Consider the following 18,033-nt stretch of genomic DNA (forward strand, 5'->3'; position numbering starts at 1 on the left):
CCAAATACCGAAAAAATACTGAATTTATTATGAAATATAACATGCCGAACTTGTATGAATATATAACATATTTTATGGTCAATTCTTTTTCAATTTATTATTATTGTGATAGTCAATTCATTTATTTCTCGTTTTGCACTAATTCTGATAAATAACCAATAAATACCGGTAAATCATCAAGAGCATTTTACAACACTTGCTTTGTTGATCAGAACAACAAACCCCAAAAGCCGTTAGATAAAGAGGAAGACGCTGTGAATCGTAAATTTACCAATGCTTATGCGATTTGTCGCCGCATTTGACACAAATATGCACATAAGCATAAAATGAGCTGCATAAATGTGGCCATAAATCACAGCGCACGTGGATATGCAGTCGTACGCAATGCAAATGAATATGCCCCCAAATGTCGGCGATAAAATGCGCGCAAACGCCGTCACCCAAATCGCTTATCAACTAAAACACAAAAAGCGCCGCCGCCAAGTCGGCAAATTTTGAAGTTCTAGGTAAGAGGAGCTGGCAGTACAGACGTATCTCTATATATAGTCGCACCCACTTTTAGCACCACAACAGTATGCGAATGTCGCAAAATGGCAAAGTTACAAACAGTTTTAACAATTTACTTGCTTCTTGTTTGCGTCGTGGCTCAAAAACGAGCCGTTGGGGAGGAGAAATACTACGATGACGAATTGATTGACCTGTCGGAGATGGGCGAGTCGATTTTTGGTAATCCGGATAGTGAAACTACTGGAGCTTTGGTGGACGCACAAGATGAGCATTCGCAACAGAATCCCGAAGAGCTGGGCACCTACCACGAGGGTGATATACTAATACCACTTAATTACCGGCACGTTCGCACCGACGACACACGTAATGGCCTCCTAGCGGTAAGCACACGCTGGCCCGGCGGCGTGGTTCCCTACGAAATCAAAGGAATATTCACATCCCAAGAGCTGGGCAACATACAACATGCCTTTAAAGAGTATCACGACAAGACTTGCGTGCGTTTCAGGCCGCGCACAAACGAAAAGGATTACATTTCCATTGTAAACGGCAAGTCTGGATGCTGGAGCAGCATTGGACGCCTAGGAGGTCGCCAAGAGGTCAACCTACAGTCACCCAACTGCTTGCGCACATATGGCACACCCATACACGAACTTATGCATGCGCTGGGCTTTCTCCATGAGCAAAATCGCTACGAGCGCGATGCCTACGTGCAGGTGCTGAGCGAGAACGTAAAGCCCGGCATGTTGGCCAACTTTGATAAGGGCAGCGCCAGGACACAATCGGGCTTTGGCGTTGATTATGATTATGCTAGCGTGATGCATTACTCGACCACCAGCTTCAGTAGGAACGGACAGCCGACACTAAAAGCTTTGCGCAGCAATCCTGATGCACGCCAGATGGGACAACGGCGCGGCTTCTCGCCCAGCGATGTACGCAAGATTAATGCGATGTACAAATGCAAACTCTAAATAGATTTTCTCTGTTTTCATTTATTGAAAAAATACAATTCTATATAACAAGCGCATGTGTGCTGCATTCTAATAGATGATGCTCCTCAGTGATGTGGCAGATTCTTGTTCGTCTCGAAAAAGACATTGCCCCTCATGGCCAGCTCCTTGCAGAGCGTTGAGAAACGCCTGATGGCATTGTAGGTGCTGTTGCCGATAGCCGCATCTTTCATGTACGAAACACACACAAAAGTACACATATATATATTTATATACAGTTTAATATTTTAGGTCTACGCCTGACTCCGTAGAGTAGCAGCATGCAGGGTTAAGTGTGTATCTAATGATCGTATATTGTATGATAATATCTGTTGTGGCTACGAGTTGCTCCCACGCAGCTGGCTCGCTTGTTAGTGGGGACGCGCTTTACAGAATAAGTTCACCTTACCTGCGCCAAGGGCGCCATCGCCACCACACAGATCCATGTTCATATATAACCCCATATTGCCCGTTGAACCAGGATACGAACGATTGTTCAGAAAGTCCCGTATGTGCTGCACAATCAAATCGATGGCCACTGCAAAGCAAAACACAGTCGGATATAAGCCTGGATTAAACTCTAATTCAATATGTTTGGCATCTAGCAAAATAGTTGGTTATGTAATAACTGATATATAACGCAGCAACTCAACAAATGAAGCACTTAGGTGTGATGTCGTTTTTGCCACTTACCTTTTGGCAACTGCTGTGTATGCCAGGGGAGCCTTTGTGGCAGGCACTGGAAACTATACTGTACTCACTTGACAAAACACCTGCTTAGACTATATTCAACTTTAAGACTAGCAACAATTTAATTTACTTATAGTGATATCGTTTTTCTTATATTCCACTGCGAGATCTACTTAAATGTGTACGTGTGCGCGAAGGGTAATATATTAAAGCTTTTATATTCACTTATATTGAAAACTTTACAAGTTGTTTTATCTATTTTATGCTAATAGTTGAGTTAAACAATTTAAAACTTGTAATAATCGAAGAATTGGATCTAAAAAACCTGCGTTTTAACAATATGCTCTATTTTAGAATAACTGTGGAGTAACAAACGTTAGTATGATGATGGAGAGAAGTGTATATGAAGAATTTTAATTTTAAAAAATATATCTAACTTTATTCGCAAACTGAAAAATCCAGTTGTAACAATTTTATATTTGTAATAATTTGAATGTTGTCAAAAGAACTATTCTAAAGAATATTTTAAGTATATATCAAAATATTTTTCATTCAAGGTTTTCTAAAAAAGTGTATTACCTTTTTAAGAAGTTTAAAATGTAGTAGTCAAAGCATTAACTACTTTTCAGTATAATCCAATTTTAGCTTATATGGTTTTTAATATTGAGTTATTTATAATTTAGGCTCACACACATGTGTGTGACTTGTTAAATAGAGTTAAATTAACAATTCTTGTATGTTTTTAACAATTCTTAAACTGTTTTTGGCAAAAGCGTTAAGTTAATATGTAGGTTTAGCTGGATAAACATATACATACATATGATTAGTTAGGCATGAGAGGGTGAATTTAATCGTGTATTCGACCATTTAGTGCTTAAAATAATTTGGATATTTAACATGAAACTAATAATATATGACAATATTTATTCTTACACAACTGCATAATTAATAGCTACCCCACTTTATAACATAAGGTTTATATATTTGAGCCCGAGTTAGACGCTGAGACGCCAATTGAGTTGGTTAAGAAAGTTTTTTTTCTTTTCAATAAACAAAAAACAAGCTTACAATACACGTTTACATAAATTATACAATGGTATGCATAATATAGATAAATTTTCCATCTTAGGGCTAAATTAATTGGTTAGGATTGGGAAGGACCTGCGCTCTATAATTTGTAGTTAGTGAAAGCTTAACACTGGGCGCGTCGTCAGTTTAGTTAGGATCAGAAAATGTTTTGTTTTTGCTTTTTTTTTTTTTTTAATTTTGCTTAAAAATTTAAAAAAAAATAAAGTAGGGGGAGTTTTAGTGATCGCGCTTCATGCTGGCGGCCGCAGTTCTGACTGTGTTGTTGTGCTGTGCGATGTTGGTGGCCGCGAGAATTTCTCCGATATGGTGTACAATGAGATCAATGGCAACTGCAAGAAATACATTGTAACAACAGAAACGAAAACAAAAACAAAAAAAATCGAGAAACGAGAAGGAGACAACATCAAGCAGGCTATCGTAAAATTGGTTTAAGTTTGGTTAATTGAACGGGCACAGAAAGAGGAAAACCCAAAATAGTAAAAAAATATTATATTTTTTTTTAACATATGCTAGAGACACATATATACAGGAATACCTCTATAAAAGATTTTAACTTAACACTACAAACTTGACACGAGTGTGTGTTGTGTGTATGTGAGTGTAGATAGTTAATTAAGTTCTCAACTGAAGCAAAGCACGTGTACTGTGTGTTTGATCGCACAGCTCTTACCTGTATTATCTGCACCGCGAGGAATGATAACGTCAGCAAACTTTTTGGTCTGAAAAAGTAAGAATTGAATTGATAAGCAGGCAATATTTAATTTGCATATCACACAGTGTTGACAGTTCAGCCGTTCCCAGCTATATTAGGCTATTTTCAGAGATCAGCAACCGGATACGGTGGAACTTTGAACTGATTTAGCTTCTTTCGTTTTTGGCATTCTAATGAAAAGTACTTGTACAAGTTCTGTTTATTGCCAATTTCTGCTAAGAACGCTAATTCTGCTATTTTTATATATTTTTTACTTTGGATTCAGCTACTTTTATTGAAGTGGCAGTTGGCAACACTGCGCTCACTTACCGGCGAGCAAAACTCCTCGAAGGCAGGTTTCACAAAGGTCATGTACTGAGTGAGCACAGCATCCAAGTCCCTGCCACGCTCATTGATATCACGTGGGACTATGCATAATTAAAGATGATCTTAGAGACACATTCAAGAAATCTATACAAGACAAATTTACCGCGCCGCGCTAGACGTGTATCCGAATCGGTGTCCACAAAGAGCTTCATATGAAATAGATCGCGTATTTTGGGAAAATAAAATACCAATATGCCCTCAAAGAGCACCACATCCGCTGGATAGATAACCAGCACGTTTTCAAAGTCCCTAAAATAAAAATAAATAAATAAATAAAAGGGAAATCAATTAAGAGAGAAGGGTATTATTTTACTTACAGCGAATTGGTGCGATAGTCGTAGCTTGGTATTTCAGCTTTTTTGCCCTTGAGAATGGCCTGCAGTGTCTCGTACATGAGCTCCTCGTTGAACGCATCCGGATGATCAAAGTTAAACTTGCCTTTTTGCGCCTTTAGCTTTTCGGCCGGTGTTAGCTCGCGATAGAAGCTATCCTGACTGATGGACACCACCTGACGTTGCGTATCATCCATTTCGGCTTGCCCGAGTTGTTCCATTATTTTCTTGCAAACAGTCGATTTACCGCTGGCTGTGCCTCCGGCTACGCCAATAAGAAACGGAGATTTGACCTCATCGTTAGCTAACACATTTCCGTTGGATAAGCAAACAGACTTTTCTTTGATTATTCCTTCCATATTGAAGGAAAATTGCAGAAGCAAAAGGACAGTGGAAGAGCGCGTTTAACAATACAAAGAAAAACTTTTGCTTTGCCGTTGCCACATTTATAACGCCCAGCTGTGTTAACAGCGCTGTAATAATTGCAGAAATTTAACATTTTTGTGCCTGCTGTTAACAGTTTATTGTGCGCATCAATGGTGGTATTCCTTATTTTATTATGTCCATGATGCACTCCGCAACCTATATTAAATCTACAAGCGTTACTCAAGCAGTTATTAATTTAATTGCTTATTTAATACTTTAGCAGATTTAATATATGATACCAAGCTGTAGAATGTGTTACAAAAAAAATTATTGTTATAATTATTTTATTTTTCGCCTACTGTTACTTGCCTTTTGAAGAATAGGAGAGAAAAACCCAAAAACCAAGAACGAAAAATAAGGTTTAACTTTCGTAGCATGAATAGAAAATTCTAATTTCAAGAACTTTTTTAAACACTATATAAAAAATATCAAGCCAAAATAGAGTGTTTTTTTACGCTTATTTTGAATACTAAATAAGCATTTTTATTTAATATTATGGTTTATACTTAAGTTGAGAATATGTATGAAATGTGAAAAAGAAAAGAGTATTAGTTTTGCTCCAGGCATATTAGAATTTATATATATAGAAGTCATGGCATAAAATGGGTATATGTTATCTTCTGCTGAAGCACTCTCACCTAGTTTCTTAGTTTTAAAACTGCATTGGTGAATACGTTGAAATACTTATTCATAGCAGGCAACCGTATCGTATTGCTGTATCAGGTATTGATCCAGAAAACAGAGTTTCTGCAGAACCCAGTTGTAAAAATATTCCATCTCATTCTGAAATGGAATAGTGGGCAATTCCAGTACGTTGCCGAGCTATAAATACAATTGAGTCCAACTAACTGGCATCAATTCACAGCAACAGCTCGATCATGAAAGTTTTGGTTCTATTGGCTGCTCTGGCAGGCATTGCCGCCGCTGTTGACTACTGTGCTCTGCCCACATGTCTGGACAAGCACATTGCCTGCAACAACAAGGGAGTAAGTGATGGAAGCTTTGTTATTAACAAAAATCAAATTTTGTGCCGCTGCAGAATTTTAGCGAACTATGCCCGAAGGATGTGCGGCCCGTGAAGATTGATGCCCATCAGAAATTGATTCTTTCGCTCTTCAATGAGCTGCGCAACAAAGTCGCCGGCGGCGGTATCGAGAATCTGCCCAAGGCGGCACGCATGGCAAAGATGTCTTGGTGCGAGGAGCTCACCCATTTGGCGTTGTTCAATGTGAAGACCTGCCAGTCGCTACAGGACAAGTGCCGTAGCACCGAACGCTTTGCCTACGCCGGCCAAAACAATGCCATTTTCAGCTACAGCGGTGCCGAAGCGGAGTACACCGACGCTGAGATCATTAAGGAGCAAATTGAGAATTGGTTTGGCGAGCGCTCCAATGCATCTCCTGAAATTCTGGCCAGTTTTCCCGAGGAGCTGCCCAACAAGGCAGTTGCCAAATTCACCATCGCCGTCGCTGAGAAGAACACCCATGTGGGCTGTGCCGCGGTGCGCTTTTCCCGCGACTATTACAACCACTTTGTCCTGACCTGCAACTTTGCCACAACAAATGTGATCGGCCAGCCGGTGTATACACCCGGCGAGCGTGCCACCTCCGGTTGCAAGAATCGCTACGGCGCCGCCTTTGACTATCCTAATCTGTGCTACGCCAAGGAAATCTACGACAATGAGAAAATTGTCCCCGATATCAAGGTGTTCTAAGTGTACCCACTATCAATATATATATCTATATATATATATATATATATTATGTATACTAAAAACAAGCAAATAAATCGTTGACGACCTGAGAAGACGAGCAGCTTGGTTTATTGGTTGATTTTGGCAATAGGAAGGCGTATTTCATCATTTCGCACATCAGACTTGTCAATTTTGAGAGTATTTCGCAAACAGGTGATCTCAAGCAGCTAACAAGACGAGAGACACGTTAGATGGATAAAGAACTAGCGCCTTTTCAATTACCTTAATAATTTTTTGTTTTTAATCATATATCATTTACATAGGAGGTATTCATAGTTCAGACTGTTCCGACAATTCGACAGTTTACATTCATATTTAAGATCGTTGGTTTTTTTTAAAAAACACGTATTATCACAATCTTACACAGGTATACAAAACATTATTCTACATTTTACAAATTGTTAATACAATTTCTCGCAGTTGTGACCAGCGTTGCCAATTTAGCTATTTTCCAACTAATTTAATATTTTGAGAGTTTTTTAAAGCTATTTTTAACGTGGGCAACACTGGTACCTTGTTTTTTATACCCCAGCTGTAGAGGGATTTACAATCATTGTTATTGTTATTATGTTAATAAATATGTATGCTATTTAATTTGTATTAAGTGTCGTCAAAGCCTCTGGCAATGTTTCGTTTGGGCAGATGGGTGTCAGGGAAATGTGCGGGCCAAATCAATCAAATTTGTATTAATTAGTCAAAGACTTCAAACTAAAATAAAAATGAAATTTGTTTAATATTAGCAAATACATAAAATGAGCTGATAATGAGCGGGTCTCGTGAGCGTAGTGTCTGATAATCCAACAACAATTACACTAAACTACATATACAGATACATTTAAATAAATTATACGTAGAAGCGAGCATTACTTTTCCTTGGGCGCCTTGTCAAACAGATACTCCTTAGCCATTTGGTATCCAAGTCCCACGGTCAGGCAGCCCACAACGGTGCCCTGCGCTGCCACACGCAGCTGCATCAGGAAAACGCTTGTGCTCATCGTGCCACGGTTTTTGTATTTGTAGGCACCGATCAGACCCGCCGCCACAAAGCCAGCAATGCCTATGAAAACAATAACAATTAGCCAAATGCGATTGAAAATGTAAGCGAAGCGCTGATTTGTTGTTGCTAGCTGATAATCACCAGACGGCGGCAGCTGACGCACCAATACCAACGCAATACACGCGCCAATAATCGCGACGTCATAGATGTGCTAATAGTATGTATGCATTCATTTTCTCTTCTAACTGTTTTAACGCTAAACCGTTGCGCGCTGTGTTTGCAATTATATCACATCTTACGCGCTCATTTATTATGAAATTGGCGTGTTATTAAAAGTTATGTCACTTAGTTCTAAGCATGTAGCAACATATATACATATGTATCTCCAATTAACGGCGAAGGTCAAGGTGGCATTGTCATCCTTGCACACATACATATGTAATAGGAAAGTTTCCGTGACGTCACATCCTATAGGCCAGCCAGCAGCCGTGTGACTTACCAATCAACATGAAAGGAGAATCCTTTGCCTTGTTAGCGAACTTGTTGGCTTGCGCTACATCATCTTCAGTTTCAAATAGAGATTTTGAACTCATGGTTGTTAGTTCTTTTCCGTTTCTTTCGTTTGCCAAAAATTTGCTTAATGGCAATAACGCGACAGAAGGTTGTACGCAATTGAGTGAACAAGTGTTACTGAACTTGAACCGAATATTCCCTCTTTTGATTTCGCGAAAGTTATCGATAACAAATCAGCTGTTTTATTAAAAGTAATAATAATATCAAAAACAATAAAACACAAAACAAATGGCAAAATTGTAATTGGCGCTATCAATATTAATATATGTGCAGACTAATTTCAATATATTTTTTTTCCTAATTTTATCATATAATATATTTAATTGCTTACTCTTTATTTAAGTACAAATATTATTTTCATAAAATAGATACCAATACCAACCAACTATTTAACAGGATCACGAAATTAAGTTCATTAAACAATTTGACTTAACTAAATAAGTATGTGTAATAATTTAATCAACACTAACAGTGTGACCGCAGTAAGCAAAAGAAAAATTACGCGCTCAGCTGAATATTTTGCCATGACATAAGAAGCGTTCGTTCGTCAAGAGGGGAGAAACGACGTTGGATTGCCGTAGCCCCAACACAAATTTGCATTAGTTTAAAAATTTCAGACTCAAAGTGCTCACACACAACAAACGCAGCAGCGAATACGAGACGACACCACAGCAATGACGGGCATCATATCTATATTAACAAGGCAGTTGCCGCGCAATGTGCAAACTATTAGCCTTAAAGCTATGCGGAATCATGAAGTAAGCGTAAGAAGGAGTCACACGCATACATATTTTGGTCAGCGAAAGTAGAAGCAACAAAAAAATGAAAGGCGTTGAGGGCGGAGGCGTTGCCACATTTCGTGTGTATTGGATCAGTTGTTGTTGTTGCGGTCTTTGCTGGCGGCCGCTTAAGCAAACCATAATGCGATTATGTAATTGAAAAAATATGTATGCAATGCATTAAGGCGCAACCTGCGTGGCAGTGCCACGCCCCCTAAGCCGCATCACGTGACGATCGGCCATCTAACAGCAGCAGCTCCACTGATTGCACAATCAGTGTTTTTTTCTTCTTTTTTGAGATACTAATGCATACTTTTTCTGATTGCGCCCACAGCTTCAGCTCAGTGCCCGTCAGTATTCCCAGCTGGCTGTTGTTGCGGCAGTTCAGCAGCAGCAACAACTGTTCCGCCGAGAGTCGATTACTACTCTGCGCTGCCAAGATGCGATGCGGTAAGAAATGCCATTTACATCATACAGATTGAGTTAATCATATGCATATCTTTCTCCTGCAGGGCCTTGGGCTGGCAGAGCTTTCACACCACCAGCAGCATGTGGTCGGAGCAGTTGGTGAAGGTACCGCCGTTCGCTGATTCCATCACCGAAGGTGACATTAAGTATGTAAAACTACAGTCACTAGATCCCAACATGTGGCTCGCTTAGCGGGGGGCATGTTGTATATTTTGTTGATAGCTTATCTGATGCTTGGTTCTAACAGCGTTCTCCCTCCTTTTCTTTTTTTTTGCTATGAATTATCTTTTTAGATTTTCCTGCAAAGTGGGCGACTCTTTTGGCGCCGATGAGGCCGTCATGGAGATTGAAACCGATAAGACGACCATGCCAGTGCCGGCGCCCTTTGCGGGCAGTGTGACGGAAATTCTAGTCAAGGATGGTGACACGGTTAAGCCTGGACAAGAGCTTTTCAAAATGAAGCCTGGAGCAGCACCAGCTAAGGCAGCTGGCGCACCAGCCCCAGTTGCAGCTAAGGCTGCACCAGCTCCAGCAGCAGCAGCACCATCTAAGCCAGCTGCAGCACCCGCTGCGGCACCAGCTGCACCGAAATCAGCACCACCTCCGCCTCCACCGCCAGCTGCACGCCCGCCACCGGCGGCCCCTCGTGCTGCTGCACCGTCGCTAGCTGCTGTGAAGCCCGCCGTGGCCCAGGTGAAAGTGCCTCCCGCTGATGGTTCGCGTCAAATTTTAGGCACACGCTCCGAGCAGCGCGTTAAGATGAACCGTATGCGACTAAAGATTGCTGCCCGCTTGAAGGATGCACAGAACACTTGCGCCATGCTGACTACCTTCAACGAGATTGATATGAGGTTAGCTTGCCAAACAACTCTTACATGCCTTGTATAATCCGCTTCGATATCTTTGCAACGACAGCTACGCGATGGACTTCCGAAAGGCGAACCTGGATGCATTCACCAAGAAGTACGGAATCAAACTTGGATTCATGTCCATATTCTCGAAAGCCAGCGCCTATGCGCTGCAGGACCAGCCCGTAGTCAACGCCGTCATCGATGGTCAGGTAAACTAACCCAACTGAGTCAATTGTGACGCTCCTATTTATTACCTTATCACACGCTATTATTTTGTTTACGCAATTACCCGTCGCTATCTGATAGTCTTCTGATAAAACGAATCTCAAATGATAGGAAACTATTTTTCGTAGATATGCACTTTAATTTTCTGAATCTAATATTTGTCAACCACATTTCATAAGAAATTCAACACTTCAGTTATGTTGTATAGCAGCTAAACGATAAAGTAATAGGATATTGATTAAAACACGGTAAAAACTCTATAAGCCAATCCATAGAAGGTGTCATATATATCATATTATTATTCTAATTAGATTAAATACAGCCTGCATTCATTTCCATGTCCCAAAATTCTTGCTAGCAAAAATTAACTGTGACAACAGGTAGAAACAAAGTCGGTTTTTTGTGAAACAGATATGAAAATTGAAAATTACTGCTGAATTTGAATCGGCAACTTTCCGCATATTTGTCAGAAGCTCAAGCACCAAAGCAATACGGGCTCGCGACGTCACGTTCGCAAAGCTCACTTATATGGCTGCATTAGTTCTTTGTTTCATAAAGTCTGACCCCATTTGGAGGTTGAATTTCCTAAAATAACGCTTTAATGCTAACCAGACTCAAAACAAGGCTGTTATATGAAGAATTCGTTTTGATCTTCGAATCAAGAAAATATATTCATCTTAGTTCTTGAACCTGTTTTATTTAACCATAAAGCATTGACTTAGCTTGTTTTAGCTTTGTCAATCTTTTAATATAAATGCTTATTTTAAGTACTTAAATTAATTTTGGGGATTTGTTTATGTGTATGACTGTCATACCAGTTTTTAAACTCGAATATTGACAATCATTTAAAAAATTGCAAAACGAGAGAGATAGGACATCTTTAGGGTTTTATAGAAATGTCAGAACAATTGCTGAGTTTTATGAAAATACCTTGGAAAACACAATATTTTGCCATGATTCCTTATTTTATAAAAACAGACAGACAGATGGTCATGGTTATATCAATACGGATGTTTATGCTGACCCAGAATATATATATTTTCTGGGGTCGGAGATGGTTTCACAAATGTTTTTGTTGTTAACTTAGTTATAATTATTAGCAGTAACAGCTTAAATTCAATAATTGTATATATTTTATACTGTAAAAACCAATGAATTCTCGTTTTTATTTTAGTTATCCGTAGTTAAATTTAAAATAAACCAATACAAGATTTGTATGTTTTGCAGGACATTGTGTATCGCGACTATGTGGATATCTCAGTGGCTGTGGCCACACCCCGTGGCCTGGTTGTGCCTGTGATCCGTAATGTGGAGAGTATGAACTATGCGGACATTGAAATAGCTTTAGCCGGGCTGGCCGACAAGGCGAAACGCGATGCCATCACTGTGGAGGACATGGACGGTGGCACCTTCACCATCAGCAACGGTGGCGTCTTTGGATCACTAATGGGCACGCCCATTATAAATCCACCTCAGAGTGCTATCCTCGGGATGCATGGTATCTTTGAGCGCCCCATTGCAGTCAAGGGCGAGGTATGTTATTGTCTCTTCATATAAAAGGAGTTCGATTAACGTTTAATATCGCCTGCAGGTCAAGATAAGGCCCATGATGTATGTGGCCCTCACATACGATCACCGAATCATCGATGGACGTGAGGCGGTTCTGTTCCTGCGTAAGGTGAAGGCTGCTGTCGAGAATCCAGCCATCATTGTTGCCGGTCTGTAAGGACGGTTGAAGTCTGTTAGCGCTGCGTCCACGTTGTTCTAATGATATTTTCGAATCGGTTATTTAAAACTGAAGCACAGCCAAATTCATTGTATAAAACGGAACTTTTTCATTTATGTATTTATTATAAAATTAACGAGTGTGTCACAAATCGACTTAAATTTTGGGTTTAACTAGCGCAAAGTACATACACAAGAAATAATAAAATTTAATAACGACGTGGAATTGTTTTCAAAACATACCCATAACAGATTTATTTTCTGCACTTTAATAACTTATGTAAACAGCACCTGCTGAAAGGCAATATCGTTAATAAATACGATATTGTTATCGACCAGTTTACAGGTGCACTTCTTCTTTTTTGGCTGGTTACTGAGCGAAAAAGTTATAAGGATATCATGGTCGTAATTAGAATATACAAAACCCCGATGGTTGATCAATTTAGAACTGAAAGGCACTAAGTATTTAGTCTAACTTGCTCTATTAGCTTTTTATAGCGAAATACTGCAAAATCACATTTTCTTCTCGTATTTGTGGATCTTAGAGAATTAATAGAGAAATAGAGAATAGAAAAAAAAAACTTTAATTCTGAGTAAAGATACACACGATTAACCCATTGGCATATATTAAGTAATGTTTCGATTAACAACACATTTTAAGCTTTAATCAGAAAACTGACAATTCAGAAATGGATATTTTGGTATACGCATTGCCTACTTAGCAAGTATATATATATAATACTCTGGCGTCAGGTCAGGGCAGAAATCACAATATTTGTATTACGACTTTTTATTCATTAGTTTTTTAATGTCTTAGCTTATCCTACTTATTCTTCTTTGTGAATTTAACATGTAATAATTAAATATTTTGAAAATAAATGACAAACAAAGGTTTGAATTAAGAGCCTGGAATCCTGGATGTGGAAAACCGAACCTAGAAAATATTTGTATCAAGTGGTTTTGTGCACAAGAACAGAAAATTTCCTGGATCAGCCATATTGTTCAGATATTTATCTCATAACTGAACTATCGAAAGGGAGAAATCGAGAGTTATTGTATCAAGGTTGCTTTGCATTAGCCGGATCCTAATTTTATATTCACTTAAAGATTTTTCACATTTATAAACACATCTGCGAGTAGAAGGTATCATATAGACAGCGATGAGTGTCATTTCCATTTTAACAAGACCTTTGCGGCAAAAAATTCAATTCGTTGGCTCTCAAACCATACGGATTCGAAAAGTAAGTCCAATATTTAAGTAACGACCACGAATAGGGTCAGGGATTTTCGGAAAAATACTTTTACCTTTTCTGGTATTTCTTTCAGGTTCAGATTAGCGCCCGTCAGTATACCCAGCTGGCTGCTATTGCGACAGTTCAGCAGCAACATCTTTTCCGCCGGGAGACGAATTCTACTTTGCGCTGTCAAGATGATATACGGTAAGATATCTAGTCAATCATTCACCCACTAAATAAAATATGGGTAATACGTGAACAGCGATCATATTTTGATCAGCATCACAGGGCGAGTCGCTCTAGGCAGGTCCGTTTGTGTAGAAACAAATTGTGGAGGAATCAAAATTGACATTAAGATTTAGGGGTACGAAATGAAATATCATGGATGACACATAAAAAAAAAAATAACTTTGAGCTTGGTTTGTGAACCTGTCTAAATTCTGCTTTTGGTTCAAATGTTTGGAATATACTTTGAATATGTTAATGAAGCAATTCAATTTTGAAATATTAGATCTTCTGAAAATATTGCAAATCTTCAAATGTGATTAGTTAAATGCTAGGGGCTTAAGTTAATGATTAAATGCTGGATCGTCTTAAAAAGTTTTTTATTTTAAAATAAAATATAGTTTGCTTATGCGTTTCGGTTAGGATGCTGATGGACTGCTTTGGTAAAAGGTTCGGTCCACAATAAAAATAAATAGGAATTGCCGTCTTGAACAAGTTCGGCTCAAACCCGGTTTTCTGCCTCACACATAACATTTTCTTATTTAATCAATTTTTCACATTAAAATAGGTACAGAGGTTATTTAAGTAAATGTTTGTAATTAAAGGAAATAAAGTAGTTTTATTTTTTCTAATTACAAATAAAAAAATTAATTGAAAATTGTATTCATGTTAAGAAAAATACTAAGTTATCTTCAGTTTGCCTTCTAGACCGACAATATCCATAACATGTAGTATTTAACTTTTTTCACTGCAGTACCTTGGGCTGGAAAAGCTTTCACACCACCACCAGCAAGTGGTCAGAGCAGGTGGTGAAGGTGCCGGCATTTCCAGATTCCATATCCGAGGGTGACGTTAAGTAAGTGTCTCAAAAGCCCATTACAAATTTATTTTGTCGTAAATTAACATTTCATCTTTAACTTACCAGGTTTACCTGCAAAGTGGGAGATTCGTTTGCCGCCGATGATCCTGTCATGGAGATTGAAACGGATAAGACGACCATGCCAGTGCCGGCGCCGTTTGCGGGTTCAATAACGGCAATTCTGGTTAAGAACGGCGACACGGTCAAGGCTGGCCAAGAACTGTTCAAAATGAAGCCTGGCGCAGCGCCAGCTAAGGCAGCTGGCGCACCCAAGACTGCGGCAGCACCAGCCCCAGCACCAGCAGGACCACCACCTGCAGCGGCCAAGCCGGGAGCACCACCACGATCGCCAACACCACCACCAACACCACAACGACCGCCACCACCAACTGGTCCACGGCCTGCAGCGCCAGCTGCAAAACCACCCGCGGGCCAAGCTCCTCCGATTACGGGCACTCGCTCTGAGCAAAAAGTCAAAATGAGCCGTATGCGACTAAAGATTGCGGCCCGCTTGAAGGAAGCACAGAACACTTGCGCCATGCTGACCACCTTCAACGAGATTGATATGAGGTTAGCTTGCAAAACAATTCTTATATGCCTTGTATAATTTGCTTTGCTATCTTTGCACCGACAGCTACGCAATGGACTTCCGAAAGGCGAACCTGGATGCATTTACTAAGAAGCACGGTGTCAAGCTCGGCTTTATGTCCATATTTTCGAGAGCCAGTACCCTGGCATTGCAGGACCAGCCCGTGGTCAATGCCGTCATCAGTGGTCAGGTGAGTATCCAGTTTACTCCTTAATAATATTTCTTTATGTGCTTTGTCGTCTCTTTATATTAACTGGGTACAGGGTAAGACAAATTGATAGATGTTGTCAGGGAGATATCGAATATCAAATTCTCGGAAATCATAGATATAAGTTTTATATACCCTTATAATACCCCTAGAGACATATGACTTATAATTTAGTGGCTTAATCGGGCAGCTTCCGGGCCGACAGGGAGACAGATCTATGAAAAGTTTCAAGAAGACCGCTTGAAGGCTGAGAAATTAGTTTGCATAGAAACAGACGGACAGACAGACATAGCTATACCGACTCGGCTTGTAATACTGATCCAGAATAAATATATGGTATGGGATCGGAGATAGAACAATGTTATAATACTCTGTACAAGGCTATAAGAAAGATTGCATTATATTTTTGGGATGTATTTATAATTTAACCCTATAAAGTAGTTTTTATTGGATGTCAACAAAGAAAAAGATCTAAAAACTTTGTGGATATAACCGACGGTAAATACTTTTTTAACAACAGCTATTCGGCAAACTTATTAGGATATATGTATATCGAATAGCTTCCTTTATGCAAGATACCTGCATAAATTAAAGACTGTATTCTTTTCAATGTAATATATTTTTAAAAACTTTCTTCAAAATTCCAATTTGTAGGAGATTATTTACCGCGATTACGTGGACATCTCTGTGGCGGTTGCTTCGCCTCGTGGCCTCCTGGTGCCTGTTATCCGCAACGTGGAGAGCATGAAGTATGGCGACATTGAGAAAACGTTGGCCGGCCTGGCTGACAAGGCGAAGCAAGATGCCATCACCGTTCAGGATATGGAAGGTGGCACCTTCACCATCAGCAACGGGGGCATCTTTGGTTCCCTGATGGGCACGCCCATTATAAATCCACCACAGAGTGCCATACTGGGAATGCACGGCATCGTGCCGCGGCCCGTTGCAATCGAGGGCGAGGTGCGCAGAATTCAACTGAAGCCATGTGTAAACGTCTAATTCAATATTTGTATGTCAATTGTAGGTCAAGATACGTCCCATGATGTACGTGGCCCTCACATACGACCACCGAATTATCGATGGACGTGAGGCGGTGCTGTTTCTGCGGAAGATCAAGTCTATTGTCGAGACGGCCAGCGAGCTGGCTGCCGGCCTTTAGAATCTGTGAAAATTGTTTTGCGCTGTTCACACGTTGTTCAGGTGATATTATAGAAATGGCAAACCTCTTCACAAAGAAGAGCCAAATTGATTGTATTAACCGGAATCCAAATTGCATATTACATTTGTATTTACCTTGTATGTGAATGTTGTAACCCACCGACATTTGCCATTGATTTTATAGAAACATTTCATTGCAAATTTGAGCAAATAATAAGAGGACTATGTCGTTACCGATAACCAACCGTCAGATTGTTGGCTTTTCTCTTAACTCTACAAACTCTCTACTTCCATTAAGTCTGTGGTGAGCAATACCTTTATTAACATCTAAGTTGAATTTTGGAAATAAATTCTTGATGGAATACATTTAAAGAAATCGACCAGATGCAACTACTGAATTATATATTCCATAGACACGAGCGATAAAAAATAAAGTTCTTGTTGAAAAACATTTTTGTATCAAATTACTTGGCATTTACGAAATCTTACCAGAACTGTACGTTTATAGCATAAAGCCACTCATCATACAATACACTATGAAACCGTAACGTCGCTGCGGCTGATGCCTTTTCATAATATATGTATGTTAGTTTTTAATTCCTTACAGCCCTAAAAAATTTGTGTGTATGCATTGCTTTGTGCACTTGTATGCATCTCATTCCTCCTGCATAGTTTTTAAAAAAAACACCGATATCTACAAACAATCATGTGACTGTCTTGTGTGGATGTGCGCATAAGTAGATCACGGCGTTTGTGGCGAACCAGAGATTTTTCCTTCAATGGGTTGGCGTTGTCTTCGGTTTTTTGGTAGATCTTTTTGTGCCTGCGGTAGCTCTATTATGTATTTCTTCGTCCAGTCAGGCATAATGAGAAGAATCTGATCTTTTTTTTTTTAATAAAAACTTAAATGACCTACATAAATGCAATATTTATGTTTTATATTATATTTTTTTCTTGTTTGCTGTGGGAACCTACTTTGCTTAAAATAAAAAAAAACTTATAAGTCTGCAAGGGTCGTCGGTTTGTCAAGGAATTCCGAAAAATACCAAAAATTAAATATGGTCGCAAGTAATCATGGGGCTTACTCGCATTCAAAATTCTTGTTTCGAAGCATCTATATATTGTATAGTTAGTGATATGGCTAAATAAAACGAGAAAGAAGTGCTATCTTCGGCACGCCGAAGATTTAATACCCTTGCAGACCCAACCTTTTCAAAATGCTCATACGGTCTTTGCCCGTATCTAAGAAGCACAGGGAAAATAGTTAATGCAGAGTATGG

At 39.4% G+C, this 18,033-nt stretch overlaps 6 protein-coding genes across 7 annotated transcripts; 4 read left to right on the forward strand and 2 right to left on the reverse strand.

Moving 5' to 3' along the window:
- Nucleotides 1–168: 168 nt before the first annotated feature.
- Nucleotides 169–1,493, forward strand: LOC135439799 (zinc metalloproteinase nas-1). Its single transcript, XM_064698607.1, has 2 exons — nt 169–506; nt 563–1,493. The coding sequence occupies exon 2, from the start codon at nt 591–593 to the stop codon at nt 1,473–1,475; it is 885 nt and encodes a 294-aa protein (XP_064554677.1). The 5' UTR covers nt 169–506; nt 563–590; the 3' UTR covers nt 1,476–1,493.
- On the reverse strand, nt 1,477–5,132 carry Uck (Uridine-cytidine kinase). 2 transcript variants are annotated; one of them, XM_064698605.1, is made up of 6 exons: nt 4,668–5,132; nt 4,454–4,599; nt 4,294–4,391; nt 3,943–3,991; nt 1,903–2,031; nt 1,477–1,680 (listed from the first exon to the last, which is right to left on the reverse strand). In XM_064698605.1, the coding sequence occupies exons 1-6, from the start codon at nt 5,039–5,041 to the stop codon at nt 1,562–1,564; spliced, it is 915 nt and encodes a 304-aa protein (XP_064554675.1). In that variant the 5' UTR covers nt 5,042–5,132; the 3' UTR covers nt 1,477–1,561. The 2 variants fall into 2 exon arrangements, with proteins under 2 accessions (XP_064554675.1, XP_064554676.1); XM_064698606.1 differs by lacking the exons at nt 1,477–1,680; nt 1,903–2,031 and adding an exon at nt 2,823–3,601 and having other exon boundaries at nt 4,668–5,120.
- Nucleotides 5,133–5,938: 806 nt separating this feature from the next.
- On the forward strand, nt 5,939–6,916 carry LOC135439738 (antigen 5 like allergen Cul n 1-like). The gene is made up of 2 exons (XM_064698517.1): nt 5,939–6,094; nt 6,148–6,916. The coding sequence occupies exons 1-2, from the start codon at nt 5,987–5,989 to the stop codon at nt 6,820–6,822; spliced, it is 783 nt and encodes a 260-aa protein (XP_064554587.1). The 5' UTR covers nt 5,939–5,986; the 3' UTR covers nt 6,823–6,916.
- Nucleotides 6,917–7,072: 156 nt separating this feature from the next.
- On the reverse strand, nt 7,073–8,553 carry LOC135439739 (HIG1 domain family member 1A, mitochondrial). Its single transcript, XM_064698518.1, has 3 exons — nt 8,358–8,553; nt 7,729–7,918; nt 7,073–7,569 (listed from the first exon to the last, which is right to left on the reverse strand). The coding sequence occupies exons 1-3, from the start codon at nt 8,449–8,451 to the stop codon at nt 7,548–7,550; spliced, it is 306 nt and encodes a 101-aa protein (XP_064554588.1). The 5' UTR covers nt 8,452–8,553; the 3' UTR covers nt 7,073–7,547.
- A 394-nt stretch (nt 8,554–8,947) lies between these two features.
- LOC135439736 (dihydrolipoyllysine-residue succinyltransferase component of 2-oxoglutarate dehydrogenase complex, mitochondrial) lies at nt 8,948–12,721 on the forward strand. The gene is made up of 7 exons (XM_064698514.1): nt 8,948–9,189; nt 9,545–9,660; nt 9,723–9,824; nt 9,972–10,529; nt 10,594–10,738; nt 11,982–12,287; nt 12,346–12,721. The coding sequence occupies exons 1-7, from the start codon at nt 9,106–9,108 to the stop codon at nt 12,478–12,480; spliced, it is 1,446 nt and encodes a 481-aa protein (XP_064554584.1). The 5' UTR covers nt 8,948–9,105; the 3' UTR covers nt 12,481–12,721.
- An 840-nt stretch (nt 12,722–13,561) lies between these two features.
- On the forward strand, nt 13,562–17,003 carry LOC135439737 (dihydrolipoyllysine-residue succinyltransferase component of 2-oxoglutarate dehydrogenase complex, mitochondrial-like). Its single transcript, XM_064698516.1, has 7 exons — nt 13,562–13,720; nt 13,806–13,918; nt 14,694–14,795; nt 14,865–15,368; nt 15,433–15,577; nt 16,250–16,555; nt 16,620–17,003. The coding sequence occupies exons 1-7, from the start codon at nt 13,640–13,642 to the stop codon at nt 16,752–16,754; spliced, it is 1,386 nt and encodes a 461-aa protein (XP_064554586.1). The 5' UTR covers nt 13,562–13,639; the 3' UTR covers nt 16,755–17,003.
- Nucleotides 17,004–18,033: the final 1,030 nt, after the last annotated feature.

The sequence above is a fragment of the Drosophila montana genome, unplaced genomic scaffold, assembly GCF_035044405.1.
Source record: "Drosophila montana isolate Dmon_TW-CO22-7 unplaced genomic scaffold, ASM3504440v1 contig_779_1, whole genome shotgun sequence".
Taxonomy (NCBI): Eukaryota; Metazoa; Arthropoda; class Insecta; order Diptera; family Drosophilidae; genus Drosophila; species Drosophila montana.

Excerpts from the sequence above, each read along its gene's own strand:
- LOC135439799 (XM_064698607.1), top strand. The coding sequence starts at position 591 with ATGGCAAAGTTACAAACAGTTTTAACAATTTACTTGCTTCTTGTTTGC.
- Uck (XM_064698605.1), bottom strand. The coding sequence starts at position 5,041 with ATGGAAGGAATAATCAAAGAAAAGTCTGTTTGCTTATCCAACGGAAAT. Across the intron at positions 4,600-4,667 it reads GACTATCGCACCAATTCGCT|GGACTTTGAAAACGTGCTGG; the intron begins GTAAGTAAAATA and ends TTTTTATTTTAG. Across the intron at positions 1,681-1,902 it reads CGATGGCGCCCTTGGCGCAG|ATGCGGCTATCGGCAACAGC; the intron begins GTAAGGTGAACT and ends CGTACATGAAAG.
- LOC135439738 (XM_064698517.1), top strand. The coding sequence starts at position 5,987 with ATGAAAGTTTTGGTTCTATTGGCTGCTCTGGCAGGCATTGCCGCCGCT. Across the intron at positions 6,095-6,147 it reads TTGCCTGCAACAACAAGGGA|AATTTTAGCGAACTATGCCC; the intron begins GTAAGTGATGGA and ends GTGCCGCTGCAG.
- LOC135439739 (XM_064698518.1), bottom strand. The coding sequence starts at position 8,451 with ATGAGTTCAAAATCTCTATTTGAAACTGAAGATGATGTAGCGCAAGCC. Across the intron at positions 7,919-8,357 it reads TTCTCCTTTCATGTTGATTG|GCATTGCTGGCTTTGTGGCG; the intron begins GTAAGTCACACG and ends TTGTTTTCATAG. Across the intron at positions 7,570-7,728 it reads GACAAGGCGCCCAAGGAAAA|TTTGAAGTCTTTGACTAATT; the intron begins GTAATGCTCGCT and ends TTTTTATTTTAG.
- LOC135439736 (XM_064698514.1), top strand. The coding sequence starts at position 9,106 with ATGACGGGCATCATATCTATATTAACAAGGCAGTTGCCGCGCAATGTG. Across the intron at positions 9,190-9,544 it reads AAGCTATGCGGAATCATGAA|CTTCAGCTCAGTGCCCGTCA; the intron begins GTAAGCGTAAGA and ends TTGCGCCCACAG. Across the intron at positions 9,661-9,722 it reads CGCTGCCAAGATGCGATGCG|GGCCTTGGGCTGGCAGAGCT; the intron begins GTAAGAAATGCC and ends TTTCTCCTGCAG.
- LOC135439737 (XM_064698516.1), top strand. The coding sequence starts at position 13,640 with ATGAGTGTCATTTCCATTTTAACAAGACCTTTGCGGCAAAAAATTCAA. Across the intron at positions 14,796-14,864 it reads ATATCCGAGGGTGACGTTAA|GTTTACCTGCAAAGTGGGAG; the intron begins GTAAGTGTCTCA and ends TTAACTTACCAG. Across the intron at positions 15,578-16,249 it reads ATGCCGTCATCAGTGGTCAG|GAGATTATTTACCGCGATTA; the intron begins GTGAGTATCCAG and ends TCCAATTTGTAG.